This window comes from Corylus avellana, chromosome 7, assembly GCF_965113065.1.
Source record: "Corylus avellana chromosome 7, dhCorAvel1.hap1.2, whole genome shotgun sequence".
NCBI lineage: Eukaryota > Viridiplantae > Streptophyta > Magnoliopsida > Fagales > Betulaceae > Corylus > Corylus avellana.
In genome coordinates, this window is record NC_142496.1 from 8083518 (window position 1) to 8098235 (window position 14718).

The 14718-nt window shown below is 38.1% G+C and overlaps 1 protein-coding gene across 1 annotated transcript; it reads left to right on the forward strand.

Annotated features, from left to right (window-relative positions):
* The first annotated feature begins 11433 nt into the window (after nt 1-11433).
* On the forward strand, nt 11434-14626 carry LOC132184595 (Octicosapeptide/Phox/Bem1p family protein). Its single transcript, XM_059598285.2, has 2 exons — nt 11434-12702; nt 13531-14626. Exons 1-2 carry the CDS (start codon nt 11546-11548, stop codon nt 14357-14359), a joined length of 1986 nt encoding a protein of 661 aa, XP_059454268.2. The 5' UTR covers nt 11434-11545; the 3' UTR covers nt 14360-14626.
* Nucleotides 14627-14718: the final 92 nt, after the last annotated feature.

A 14718-nucleotide genomic window follows, 5' to 3' on the forward strand; every position in this document is an offset into this window, starting at 1 on the left:
GTAGGTAGCCCCAAATAAGAGTCATATCTCTGAGTGGTTGGAAGCCCAACAATCTCCAAGATCTGGGTCTTTTCCAGCACTGGGGTATTTTTGCTTAAAAAAATTGTTGTCATGTTTTGGTTCATCTTTTGTCCGAAGGCAATCTCATACAAATGCAACATATCCACCAGATTATTCCATTGTATAGTGCTCGCCCTGCGAAACAACAAACTGTCATCGGCAAATAGGAGATGGCTAACATGGGGTCCCCTTTTGGATGTGGGTACCCCCATTAACCGTCCATCACTACTTGCTTTAGTCACCAATAAACGTAAGGCCTTAGCACAAAGCGAAAACAAATACGAAGAAATTAGGTCCCCCTATCTAATTCCCCTTGATGGAGTAATGTTTCCACAAGGCTTTCCATTCACCAGGATCGAAAATTTCGATGAGGTGACACACATCGTGATGAGGTGAACCCACCTTGTATCAAAACTCATTGTTGTGCAAATTTATTTAACTCGCAAGTGCACGAATCGTTTGTAGTTTAATGGATTGCAAGTGCGAGGTCGATCTCACAAATAATTGTATTTTTGAAAGAGCAATTTATATCTAAACTAATTAAATCATAATCTAGTTCCAAAAAGGTTTTGAATTTGGTTTCGAAAATTAAAAGATTAAACATAAAACAAATAAACTAAGTAAATTAATAGATAAAGGTACTAAGGATGCGGAATCCACACTCACCAAATCATAACAACATACTTTATGTTCATCAATATTAATCTGAAGTTCTCACAATTTAAATCTTATGTATGTTTTACTATGCTTCAAAGAATTAATCAAAACCATCTCATGTATCCATTCATTGACCAAAACACAAAAGGAATCCAAATTCAATTGAAACACCAGATGTATCCGTAGAACAAATCACAAAGGATATCCAATTTTTATGAGTTAAAAACCAAGCAATCAATTATGTGAAATTATCCTAAATCATCAAGTGTATCCTTGAATCACTACAAGATATCCAAGAATCATGCCACATATTGAAAAGAAGTAAAACAATTGAAATAATAAACCAATAAAATCAGAATAATAAAAACTTACAATAAAGCGATGTTGTTCTTCATCGGTGAGGCTTCATCCCCAACCTTAGTTAAGAATTTAGCTCCACATGACTATGAAACTAAAACCTAAACCTAAAGAAAAACTAAACTAAAAAAAAAGCTGTGGATTACATTCTGTCTCCAAAATTATATCCCAAAAGTAGTCTCTGGAATTGTCTATCTTTTCTTGAATGCAAAGAAGTCTATTTATAGGCTTAGGGAAGTCCTAGAAGCCTTATTAAACCTAGATACTTTGGAGGTCTGTCTTCCAGTCAAAATAGAAGTCTGAAATCGGAATAGGATTCGTCTAGATTTGTGTCCTTTTATTGCGAGGCAATTTTGGCATAGTAACCTTCCGAATTAGGAAAATCCTATTTCATACTGAACTATAATATTTTAAGTTATCTTTCCAATACCGCTTGAATCACTTCAATCCAATATTTGAGCAGAAAGTTATGGTGAAAATACTGAGACATATACAGAATCTGAATTTGAATCCAATCTGAAATTTAATCCAATCTGATCTTTAATCCGATTTAACCTTTTTCTTGGATTTGGTTAAACTTAACAACATCATCTTGGTCTTCTCAAAGTATGCTTTCTTCCAAACTTTACATTTTTCCCTTTAAAGCTATAGTTTTTCTTCAACGACCTACAAAATACTAAAAACACAAAATTAATACAAAATATTAAATAACGACACATCAAAAGGATTAACTAATGTAAATAAAAGGATCCAAATATGCAATATTTGGCACTTGTCACCCATCCTTCGCATAACCGCCTCCAAAAACCTCCACTCCACCCTATTAGAGGCCTTACTCATATCGAGTTTGACCGCCATAAAACCCTTCTTCCCCTTCATACCGGTATGTATAGTATGGAGCATCTCATACGCCGCTATAATATTATCATAAATCAAACGGCCTGGAATAAAGGCGCTTTGTATTGGGGAGATAATATAAAGGAGGACCTTTTTCAATCTATTAGCTAAGACCTTGAAAATTAATTTATACACTACATTGCACAGGCTTATCGGTCAAAATTCCGTGACGCATGACAGATTTTAATTTTTGGAATAAGCACAATATGAGTCAAGTTTAAAGCTTCAGGCATCACTCCAGAACTCAAAATCTCAAAGACAGTGTTAAATACCTCGTCTTCCATTATTCCCCAATTTGTTTGGAAAAAACCTGCTATGAACCCATCCAGACCCGGGGCTTTTAGGGTATTTGGTGAAGTGCAACACTAATCTCCTCTTTAGAAAATTCCCTCATCAATTCTACATTCATCGCCATTGACACCCGAATTGATATGTTGAAGACACAGTTCCATATCACCCGCTGCCCCTGCCAAAAACAAATCTGTAAAATAATTCACAAATGCCGTCTCCACCGGTTCCGAAGTCTCCCATAGCTGCCCCGTAGCATCCATGATTCTTCAATCAGATTTGTTCTCTGCCTTGCTTTTACACTTTCATGAAAAAAGCGTGTATTCTGATCTCTTTTTTAAGCCAATCCTCCTTGGCCCTTTGTCTCCATTGGGTGTCTTCTTTGTCCAAAAGGATTTGAAGTTCCTTTCGTAGTTTTTTCCCCTCCTCACATGCCACAACTCCGTCACTCCCTTGGAGGGTAAGAATTTTTTGTTTCAGCTCATTCATAGTTCTCATAAGAGCTTTCGGAGTTGCTGCCACTAGGTAAGTTTTTTTTTACATCCCTTTAATTTTGCATCCAACTTCACCCACTGACCGCCCCTTGCATTATTTTCATCCCAAGCACGTTGAATTACTTTGGTATATTCCTCTTCTAGGGGCTCAACTCTCCTCATAACGAAATTTTTTATGCCATTGTCGCCCCACAGACCTTCCATCCAAACACATAAATAGAGGGAGGGGATCGGAACCCATAGCAAACTCTATTTTAATTTCAGCCTCAGGGAAAAGCTCTCTCCATTCCAGATTCGCCACCCCTATCAAGTCTTTCTTTAATAAAATCTATGTCCTCCCTACAATTTTTCCATGTATATTTGGGCCCTGAGAAACCTAAATCCGTTAACTCACATTCCTCCAATACTTGCTGAAAATCTCTCATCTGACTTCTATTGCTTTGGCTCTCCACCCCCCCCCCCCCCCCCCAATTTTCAGATGGAGTTAAAATTTCATTAAAATCTCCGACGCATACCCACGGCAATGGGTTAAATTGCGCCAAAATTTTCAATAAGCATCATGATTCTTTATGATGAGCCACTTCCAGGTGTCCATAGAACCCCATAATCTTCCATGGAATACTACCCGGCCGAGCTTGAATAATCCCATTAATATGATGCTGGCTGTAATTTTGTATCTCTACATCGAAGTCATTCCTCCAAAGTAAAGCCAGCACCCCCCACCCCCCCCCCCCCCCCCTTCTCCCAATACAGTCTACCACAAATAAACCGGAATAACTAAGTTTGTACCTGATTAATTCCATTTTATTCTAGCGAAGCTTGGTTTCCATCATAAAAATCAAATTGGGTCTCTTATCCTGTACCAAATGGGTTCAAGTCTGCAACTACTCAAGGGTTCCCAAGCCCTCGGCAGTTCCAATTTAAAATCTTCATAGCGATCGGCGGGGCTGTCCCGCAGTCTCCGCCCTCCTCAATCCATAAACAATCGCTGAATTACCACTATTTCTTCCCTTCTCCTCCATTACCTTTCCTCTTCTTCAGTGCATGTACATCCACATCCTCCCCATATTTCCGTTTCCACGTGATCAGAGCTTTTTTTGGATTACGGCTGGCTTCCTGGGCTGCTTGGACTGTCCGGGCTACATCAGCAATAAGTGGGCCTATATAAACGGATCCCCCAGGAATGAATTTCTGGCCCATACTCCCTATTAGATACATAGGGCTTTCTTTCATAGAGCTGTTACGGCCTTTCCACGTGATCACCCACCCTCTAGCTCCTCGACAACAGTGCCCATAATGGAGCTTTCCATTTGTGCATTCCTTGTATCATGCCCCCGCATCCCTCCATTATTGTCACCCTAAAAATCTGATGATTGACCTTCAGTTTCAAACGCTCCCCACACATTCAAATCCCCCATATTTGCTCCATGATTTCCGCCACTTATTCTGCTTCCTCCCCTTCGGGAACGGTCAGTCTGGCTAGCCGAAATCTCCTCATCGGAATCCTCCATGTCAATAGGAGCACTAGATTCATGGTTTCGCAGCGTACTCATTTTCTCACACCCTGCCAGTCCATGTCGATTAACCCCGCACTGGAAGCAATACTTCAGAAGTCTCTCATATTGGAAATCAATCCGGTGGACACACCTTCCAGTTTCATCATACGTCCTCTTGATAGGGGCTTGGATAAATCTATTGAGATTTTGACTCTCAAATATTTTTCAGTTTTTCAAAAATTGACTCTCAAATATCATACGTCCTCTTAGTCAGTTTTTTACTCTCAAATAATTTTCAGTTTCTCAAAAATATAAATCTACATAGAAGAGGAAAATATGACTTTCCAAACCCTAAACCCTAAATCCTAAATCCTAAAAAAAAATAAAAATAAAAAATGTTGAGTAGCACTTCTATACACGTAAAGCTATTTTTATTGGGTATAACATGGACTAACACTTACATGTTAGAATTTCTATTAAAAATCCTAATTACTGGTGTACAAAAGGAAAGATTTAATAATAGAGTATACCTTGAGGAGTGTTTGATTAATTTTAAATCTTATAAAGTGATTTGATAAAAATAGCAGCGGTTTTTTTTTTTTTTTTTCATAACTTTTTAGGTACTAAAAATATTTTTTAAGTTTCCTAATGCAATCACAAATAGGCTCTTAAAATGGCATCTCGACCACATTTCTATTTCCTTTGTTTTCAGGAAACCAAATATATTAGGCTTAATTTTCTTCAAATTTGCCGACTGTTTTCTATTGTTCATGGCCTTGAATGACTTTAACCCGCATTAAAAGTAATACTAATAACTTCTCAAATTTCACAATCCATCTTTGGATTAGAAGTGAAAAAAGATCAAGGAATCAAGTCTCTATAATATAATGTGATAGTTTCACTAACGAGATCCTGCTTTGTGAATTTGATGCAGAACTTTATATCAATGTATGTGTTCAAGTTTTTTGGTTTTCTGGAGAGCTAATGTGAGCTCAGGTACTCGATCTATGAATTTGGAACTTTCACTTCCATCGCATTCGCATCTAATGAAATTTTGAAAACCATTGAGCATACACGTACGAGTAATATAGAAAGTACATTCGAATCTCACATTAAAAAAATATCATAAGTGTGAGTGATTAATATAGTATGGTCGGCTCACACCCATAACTCATAAGCTTAAACTTTTTAGATTTATAGGCTCATTAAAAACTCCCAAAAGTATCAATTTTCGTATACTTGTTTTTTATTAAAAAGTTAATACACAATTAAATGAGTGTTAAACAGCATCCATCACTATGCTCATCGCTTAGTTTAATAACCCACATGAGGGGGATTTAGTGCATCAAAGGCGCACACATGAACTCGTGCATGTTACACATGGCATGTTTTTGGTAGAAATTTACATCTATAATCTATTATTGGGTCAACCATCAATTTTTGGAGGATAGATCGATGTAGCTGGCCATCACAAAAAGCAAGCTGTTTATTAAGTGGATCGGCATTATATATGCCATTATTTGTGGGGTTAATTACTATTTCTATTTTAGACCTCAACCCAAATTTCCCAATATTCCCTTTTGAAAATATGGAAAATATAGAGGAATGAATGAATCATTGCCCCTATAATCTAATCATCAGTCGTGGATGTTGAGTGACCTCAAGAAAATTGTTAAAATGGTTATACATGTATTAAGGTAAGAGTTCAACTCTTAAAATGTGAATTCTTAATTCCATTAGTACTAACTGTCTTGGGTCTCACTGATGTCGTAATGGAGCTAAGACAAGCTATGATTCGTTCGAATTTGAGCAAGTGCATGTAGTTCCCACCATTTAAGCCCATATTGTATGATTCTCAATGAGTAGGTGCAACTATAATCATATCCAGGTAAAATAGATCCAGTTGATCTTTTTCACTCACTTTTTTTTTAATAAAAAAATAAATAAGCCTAGAATCCACTAGACACATAACTACCGCCCATATAGATTATATTGACATTGATAGTAATCATTTCATAGTCAAGATTTAAAGTTAATATGCATTTAACATAGTACATAATACTACATCATTTAAATTTTATAAAAATGTGCTAATATTGACATTATGTATACCGTTAAATACAAACTTTAAACCCTAATCATGAAATATATTAAATTATCTGCTTAATTATGATTATACGACCTATGATTGCAAAGCCATGATGAAATCACTTTCAGCCTGACCGTTTTTATGTTTTTTTTTTTGTAATTTTTTTATCCCTGTTTCTTATATATTTGATGCTTTTAAAAAAACAAAGAAAAAGGAAAAGAAAAGCCAAAGGAACTTAAATTTTTTAAAAAGATAGTATAAAAGATTCAAAGGCTTTAGTTTCCTAAAGTGAGGATAACTTGTAATTCAAGATTTATCAACACAACAGACAAATGCCTATAAATTCTGGCTTTTAACAAACTTTTTTTTCCTTGAAGTTTTAACATCAAAGTTTTCTTTAATGGAATTTTGATGTCCACCTTTTTTTCTCACTTTTGTTAACAAACTTTAATTTAGGTTGTTGAGATAACTCACATTTGTAACAATTGATTAAGATTGACAATTTTTTATATGACGCACGAACTTGATACGTACTTAACACAAAATTAAAGGGTTAGAGCAGTAGCAGCAGATGTCCTATATATGATTCTCTTCCTTATGTTTAAGAAAAATTTCAAAAAAAATCACAAAAACCTACTCACATCAGATCCTCTATATTTAACCAACTTTCAAGGGTTGTTAAAGTGTTTCCTAATGTGTAGAAAACCAAAAGTGGTTCCCTATAAATTATTTTAATATTAACATTACTCTTTCCACTCTCATCTTTCATCTATTTGTTTTTAATTAGAGATTTTGTTGGTATTTTGTGAAAAAAAGTGAGGGTAAGTAGGAAAATTGTATTTTTGTAAAAAAATAATATTTTAATGGTATAGAGAAAGATAAGGAAAGTTATTGTTAAATATATTTTCAAAATGAAGTAAAAAGTAGTTTTGTGCCCTAAACGTAACAACAATCAAAGGGAAGCTGCTGTTAGTGCTCTTAGGGATGAGGAGTCTAATCCATTAAATTAAATGAGTTGAGTTGAGGTTGACCTATATGATCTTATATTTATACTTTGACACTACCTGAATTCGACACACGATATAATTACAAGTAATTTTTGACATTGTTGGGGAGAAAATCAATAAAGGAGAGTTTTACTTTAATTGGCCCATTTAGAGGCTCCCACTGAGATAACAGTTATCAACATTGGTATGGACCTTGACGAACCATCATACCATGGGAAAGCCCTTATGACGAGCCTAAGCAAGGCTCGTCACTAATGATCCACAAGTTGACTGGGCTAGGCTAAGCCCCACATGACGAACCATCTCACTGCACACGATGGGCAATACGAAAGAGCCGCAAGGAATGCCATACCTCGCCTACCAAACCCCTAACTCAAGCAAATGTAGATGTCCCATCAAGAGAGATGCATGTCCCATCGCAACAGTAAAGCGTCTAATCAAGTCAATCCCCGCTGTAGAGAGCATGGGAACCGGCTCGAGTGCTGCTGCTATACGGTCAAGGCAGAAAACATGAGTTTTCTGCCTTCCACTCAAATGCTGCCACCTCATATTATTTCATCATACAAAATAAGCTTGGTTTCACAGGATAATAACCCAAATAGCTTCTGCTCATAAAAAAAAAAAAAAAAAAAAAAAAAACCCAAACAGCAGACTTTCACCGAGAAGCTTGGTTTCACGCCGCCCCCTCCCCGGAAGAGACGCCGCCACCTCCCGCAGAGCCCACGCCGCCCAAGCCCACACCGCCCAGCTTTCCACCGACCAGCCACCCAGCTCCGCCCACGCCCAGCTCCACCAAGCCCACGCTGCCCAGCTGCTCCGACAGTTCACCACACGCGTTGAATTTTCGAAGTCGATTTCAGGTGATTTCGAAGCCGATTTCAAGCGATTTCAGGCTATTTCGACTTCCAACAGTGGGTTGCTAGGCGGTGGGTAGCCAGCTGGGCAGTGGGCAGCCGGCTGGACGTGGGATCGGCCTGGGCGTGGGTGCAGGGGAACGACTTGCTGGTCTGGGGAATGGCCTGCTGGGCGGGGGCGGTGGGAACGGCTTGCTGGGTGGTGGTCAGACTGCTGGGCGGGGGCGGTAGGAACGGCCTGCTAGGCGGGGCGGTGGGCAGTGGGCAGCCGGTTGGCACCTCGGTGGGCAAAAAGCAGGGGGTGGGTTTTTGGGTTTCACTTTGTAACCATGGTTTCATTTTAAGAGGGGTGGTATATTCTGATGTGGGTAAATACATTTTGTATGTTAAAACAAGCTGATGTGTCATCTCCTGGTTGGTGGGCGTAAATTAGGCCATTTATGCCATGACCGAACGGAAGATATCCCCAACCGGCTCTCCTAGCACAACCGATGGGCCACCCCCTACAAAGGCTATGTTGGGTCAATCCCAATGACCCACATGTCGCTACCTCGATGACGAACAAGCGGCGCAAATCCCCAAGAAGATGGATGGTGTACAAGGGGCATCATCGTGAATCGTAGGATAATGTGACTTTGGTGGCCTTTGACTATTTAATGCATATACGTATAAAAGGGGGCTAATTCAGTAAAGAAAGGGATAGGATATGTATAGGATATGTATGAAGGTAAAAAAAAAAGATTCATTCAATAAAAAGAGAGAAGAGAATTCAGTTCAAGGTGTTTTTTCCTTTTCATGCTCTAATTAGTGTTTATCATCATTGAGCTTGTGTGTTACACCAAGAATTACCAATAGTCGAAAACTGTGTTAACAGACATGACTCGTGAATTCAATACAAATTTAATACAAAATATTAAAGGGTTATAAATATATACATCGACATGACCTAAATCTAACACCTAACATGCAAACAAGAACCGTTAACATGCAAACAAGAATTATCACCCTGCGATTGATACATGGGCAAAACTGAAAATTCTACTTCAACTGGTGTAAGGGCAGCATAAAATCCTGACAAATTCATTTTAATTCATAAATATATTGTTTGTCAGATTTTCTCCTTATTGATTTTGTTCCCACATCATCGTCTTTATATTTTAAAATATAATAATGTCAGCACGTAATTGAAGCCAAAAAAAATAATGACTTATTACAACTGCCAACTTTCGAGAAATGGTAAGAAAAAAAATTAAAAAAATAATGGGACACGTTACGTTCCTCCACTAGATTTGCATGAAATATTATAATAAGATTTTGAAACTAGTTTTTTATTTATCGAGGAGGGTGCGAAAAATAAAAGCCCAGCATGTGACATCGAAATTAAATTAATGTAGTCGAAAGAATGAATTAATTACCTTTGGAAACAATGAAACCTTAGTGTATCAATAATATTTAAATGGCACCTAATTTATTTATGAAATGCTCACAGACCCAGAGGTACAAAAGGCCAAAATTGATGATCATTTGAACTCTCAAAGTGTGAATAATAAAATAAAATAAAAAGCCGACAACGGAAAATATAAACCATTAACACTCCTAGGATTTTGGAACTTAATATTTTTTTTAAAAAATATATGATTATTGTAATTATTTTATGAATTGCCACATGGCTGTCCTATAAATGCTCCATTGGGTTGTGTGTTCCTCTTACAACCTCCTCGTATCTTAAAGGGAAGCAAAGGGTCAACTTTCTAAAGTGAGGGTTGCTTTTGAAGCACTAGCGTTTACAATCGCCCACAAAGTGCCTATGGATCTCCTCCCTTCTTATTTTTCAATTTTTGTTAACTAGTTCATATTTTAAAAGAGACATGATGAATGATGCTCTCCATAAACATTTGGCCGAAAAAATGTGTAAGTGTGTTGAGTTTGTATATAGATTCATTTAATTAAACGGATCAAACTCATCAATCCTAACACAACATGACTCCTTAACTCGTTTAATAATTATGGAGGGTTGCATTGATTCAACTTGACCTGCATAACTCATTTTAATAAACATATCATGTTAGGTTGACCCAAATACGACATGTATATGAATTTAAAAAAATTATTTTATATGATTGTATATTTTAAAAACGAATTTTATCCTTTTTAGAGTTTTGTTGATTAACTGTAAAAATATTCTAATTTAATTTATATGAATTATGCATGTCACTTTATGAATTAAGTGAATAAATGGGTTAATTCGAGCCAACCCTGGTTGATTTTAAACCGATTAAATTTGTGTCAAGTTTGTGATTTCTTGTCAAAATTTGTCTAAGGGCTAATCTATATGTACCGTACCTAAACTCATAGTACTCTTCTTCTCTTTTTTTTTTTCAAAAATAATAATAATAATAATCATCATAATAAAAATAAAAGAATATATATATATATCTTCATGTGAGGGGTCCAATTCCCATAAAAGTTCAAGTGCATGCACGTGAATACTATCATCACAAACTCAAAAAAAAAAAAAAAAAAAAAAAAAACAACTATATCATCGCAAACTTTATATCATACGTGGAAACATGCATGATGCATCCATCCTCCAAAAATTATTAAAAAAAAAAAACCAGTAGAAATTAAGGAGCGTGTGGATGAACAAAGAGGATTATATTACATGATATATGGCAAATGGAGATTGTAATTTTCACCAATATACATGTACAAGTTGGATAAGGATTCTACCACTTTAAAGAAATTATAAATTTTTAAATTATGTGAATTTAGGCCGTATCTTGCATTGAATATTGTAAAAAATGCAACCTATTATATGACATGTTACTAATGAGAATTTAGTATATTTTTATTAGGTTTTCACGTTTCATATTGTATAAAAGCATTAAATTAAAAACTGTCTTTTAATTTATTGAAGAAGAAACGTCTCTTTTAAAAGTAAAGAAAAACATTTTATAACAAAAATTCTTTTTGGCTGGTTCTCTAACTAATAAGTATCATTTTTCAAATTGTTGGATGTAAAAAATGGCTTGAATTTTGATAATTATACAAATTATTTAAAATTAGATGGAATCTTATTACGTAAAAGTTACTCAACAAGCAAGAGATCCCGTAGCCTTTCAAGCATCTCATTGAATATTTGAATACTCAAAGGTGTGTAGTAAAGGATGAAGGCAATTACATTATTACAAGTTGGCCGATCCATGACTTTTTCACCTCCAACTCAAACAGGAAAGAATAAAAGACAATCTTGTATCACAAGATAATGAAAAGCACCAACTTCCATTAGCCCCACTCTTCCTCCACCAAACCCACAACCTCAACTGAAAAGGCCCCCCCATCTCCAATGGATCCACCACCTCTCCCACCCCTCCCCACCGCCGCCGCCACCACCAATGCCACCACCATCCAAGCGAACTACCCAGACTCGGCCGACTCCTCCCCGCGCTCCCGCCACGCAGAAACCAGCTGGCTCGACGAGCCTCTCCCTCCTGTCCCAGGCGCCAAGCTCCGCCTCATGTGCAGCTACGGCGGCCACATCATCCCCCGCCCCCATGACAAATCCCTCTGCTATGTCAGCGGCGAGACCCGCATCGTGGTCGTCGACCGCCACTCCTCCCTCTCGGACCTCTGCTCTCGTCTCTCCCACACTCTCCTCAACGGCCGACCCTTCACGCTCAAGTACCAGCTTCCCCACGAAGATTTGGACTCCCTTATATCCGTCTCCACCGACGAAGACCTGGAGAACATGATCGAAGAGTACGACCGTACGACCTCAGGGACGAAATTGAAACCCGCTTCACGTCTGCGTTTGTTTCTCTTTTTCTCCAAGCCCGAGGCTGCAGCCTCCATGGGATCGCTCCTCGACGATGCCAAGTCCGAGACGTGGTTCGTCGACGCGCTCAACCATGCCGGGCTACTTCCTAGAGGGCTGTCTGATTCAGCAACTGGGTGCATGTTAAATCTCGATGGGGTTCGCGGTAGTGATTCTTGCAACGATTTGGAGGCTCAGGTAGCTGATAATTCTTTGGGTGATAATAACAAACAGGTGACGAGCAATGTTCATGATGTGCATTCGATGCACGATTCACCTATGGTGGAGAACTCTTCATCATATGGGTCATCTTCTTCGTCGCCTTCCATGTCTAACCTGCCTCCTATTCGTGTTCGTGTTGAGGATCAGAAGCTTGGCATGGAGGAACAGTTTGCGCAGATAAGTTTTGCGCCAAGTGGGTTGAAGCAAGATGATACGTTTGGTGTTTTGTCTGCTCCTCCTCCTTCACTTCCTACAGTTATGGCTTCTGCAAGTACTGCGGCGTCAGCGGCTATTCCTACGGCTGTTTCTAATGAGACGGCGAGTCGGGTTTTCTCCGATGATGAGAGATCGGATCAGGGGGTTCCGGTTGGGTTTCGAAAGCCTCCATTGCCGCTGCAGCCAGTGCATATGAAGGCTTGTGGAGGACCTGGAGGTTATAGTCTGCCTTCGCCGGATTCGGTTGCCAGGTGCGTATATATCGCCAATTTTTTCTATTTTCTATCCCTTGATTGTGCTAGTTTCTTTCTCTGATTGCTCATGTCATAATCTGAAGAAATTCATAATCAGAGTGAAGTTATTTTTGCCTTTTTTGTTCACTGCGACGAGTATTTCTGAAATTATTTGATTTGAGCCCAACAATGGTTTCCATTTGAAACAGAGGGGAAGATTGAAAATTAACCTGATCCTACCTTTCCCTTTCTGATCTTGAAAACAATAATCTCATTTTGAATTGGTTAGTTTTGTTAAATCAGCTCTTATTATTTAATTTTTTTTAAAAAAAATACTATATATAAAACAAGTATCCACGTTACATCCACCAAATGCTATGAGAGATCACACCACATCAACCCGGTAGTGTGATCTCTTTAATTTATATTATAACACTCTCCCATGTGAGGTCAAACTGCAAAACACTTAGAATATGTAATTAAGGGGGTGTTTGGCAAATGGGATGGCCTAAACACTGTAGTTGATGTAGATTGATGTAAAAAAAAGTAAGAATGTTTTGTATAAAAAAAATGAAAAAGTGGTATGGAAAAGTGAAAACGTTTTGTTTTGTAGTGATTTTTTTATTTGAATAATAATAAAAAGTGAATGATTTGATATTAAAAGTGAAAAAGTTTAAATGTTTTGATGTTGATTTTTTTGGGAAATGGTGATGAACAGTATTTGGGCCAACCCTATCCCATTACCAAACAAAGCCTAAAATTGGGGAAAATAAAGGAGACAAACTCCGATATCATGTTAATCATCTAATTTATATTCTAACAATTTTCATCGTTCCAACTATCCAGCGATAGTAGCATTGCATCTGCGAGCTCCGTCTCAAAACCTTTGTACTATCAAGACCAAGTTCATGCTGCCCATAGAGACAACAGATCTCCTAATAGCCCAAGTACAAAGAATGAGATTCCTGATTCAAGTTCCCGAACCACCCAACAGCAACAAGTTCAGGATTCTGGCTACATTTTGGATCAACAGCAGCAACAACAGTTTCTTCATGCCAGTGCACATTACATGCCTCACCCTGCAGCCACAGGTCAAGCGCCAATGTCATCTTACTACCAAGTGTATGCTCCAACTTCACAGCAGCAGCTTCATCACCCAACAGATCAGCAACATTCGTTGTATGTAATGCCCTCTGTTGCACAGGCACAATCATACAACATGTCTATGCAATCTAACATAGCCGACACGACCGGAGCGGCTGCACATCCTGCCATGTTTGCTGCCTCTGCAGCTTACAAGGATGCAATTCCACCCATCTACCCCACAAAGACGACGACCGCTGCTAAGTCGGAAATGGCTTCCAGCATATACAGAACAGCTGTGGCGGCAGCGAATCCTCAATTTGTTCAAGTCCCATCTAGGCAGTTTCAGCAACAATATGCAGGGTTTCATCCATCTCAGTCTATAGCTGTTGCTTCATCTGCTGCTGGGAATTATGGGTTTGAATACACCAACCATCCAAATCATGAACAAGTTTACTACACTCACCAAGCTGCTCCATTGCCTCCTCAATACCAAACCATGACAGCAGCAGCTGCTATAGCATTATCAGATGCTTCAAACCAGCTGCCTACAGAGTCTCTGCAGCAGATCAGAACCTCACAGCCACTCTAGTTCAACTAGGCAAATAAATACAATTTTGAAAGGGATAATAAGCATACTTTCTTCATTCTTCCATGTAGCCATTCTCTTGGGAAATGAAGGTGGTTGATGCATCAGATCATATGGTAAAAATCTTCCATGTTTAACTAATACCATCAGGCAAGGTCCAGGTTAATATATATCTGCAGATAATTAAATTTGAACTGTTGGAAAAACTACTGAAAATGTGCTGTAATTTTTTGTTTTTTTAGCAGCTAAACTAAATCCAATAATCTTTCACTGTTGAGTCACATGGAAGCTCCAAAGATGTTAGTCCAACAAACTCATGAATGTCATGACTGACTTCCATTTGGGTATCCTATAAAACACTC

Excerpts from the sequence above, each read along its gene's own strand:
- LOC132184595 (XM_059598285.2), top strand. The coding sequence starts at position 11,546 with ATGGATCCACCACCTCTCCCACCCCTCCCCACCGCCGCCGCCACCACC. Across the intron at positions 12,703-13,530 it reads TCGCCGGATTCGGTTGCCAG|CGATAGTAGCATTGCATCTG; the intron begins GTGCGTATATAT and ends CCAACTATCCAG.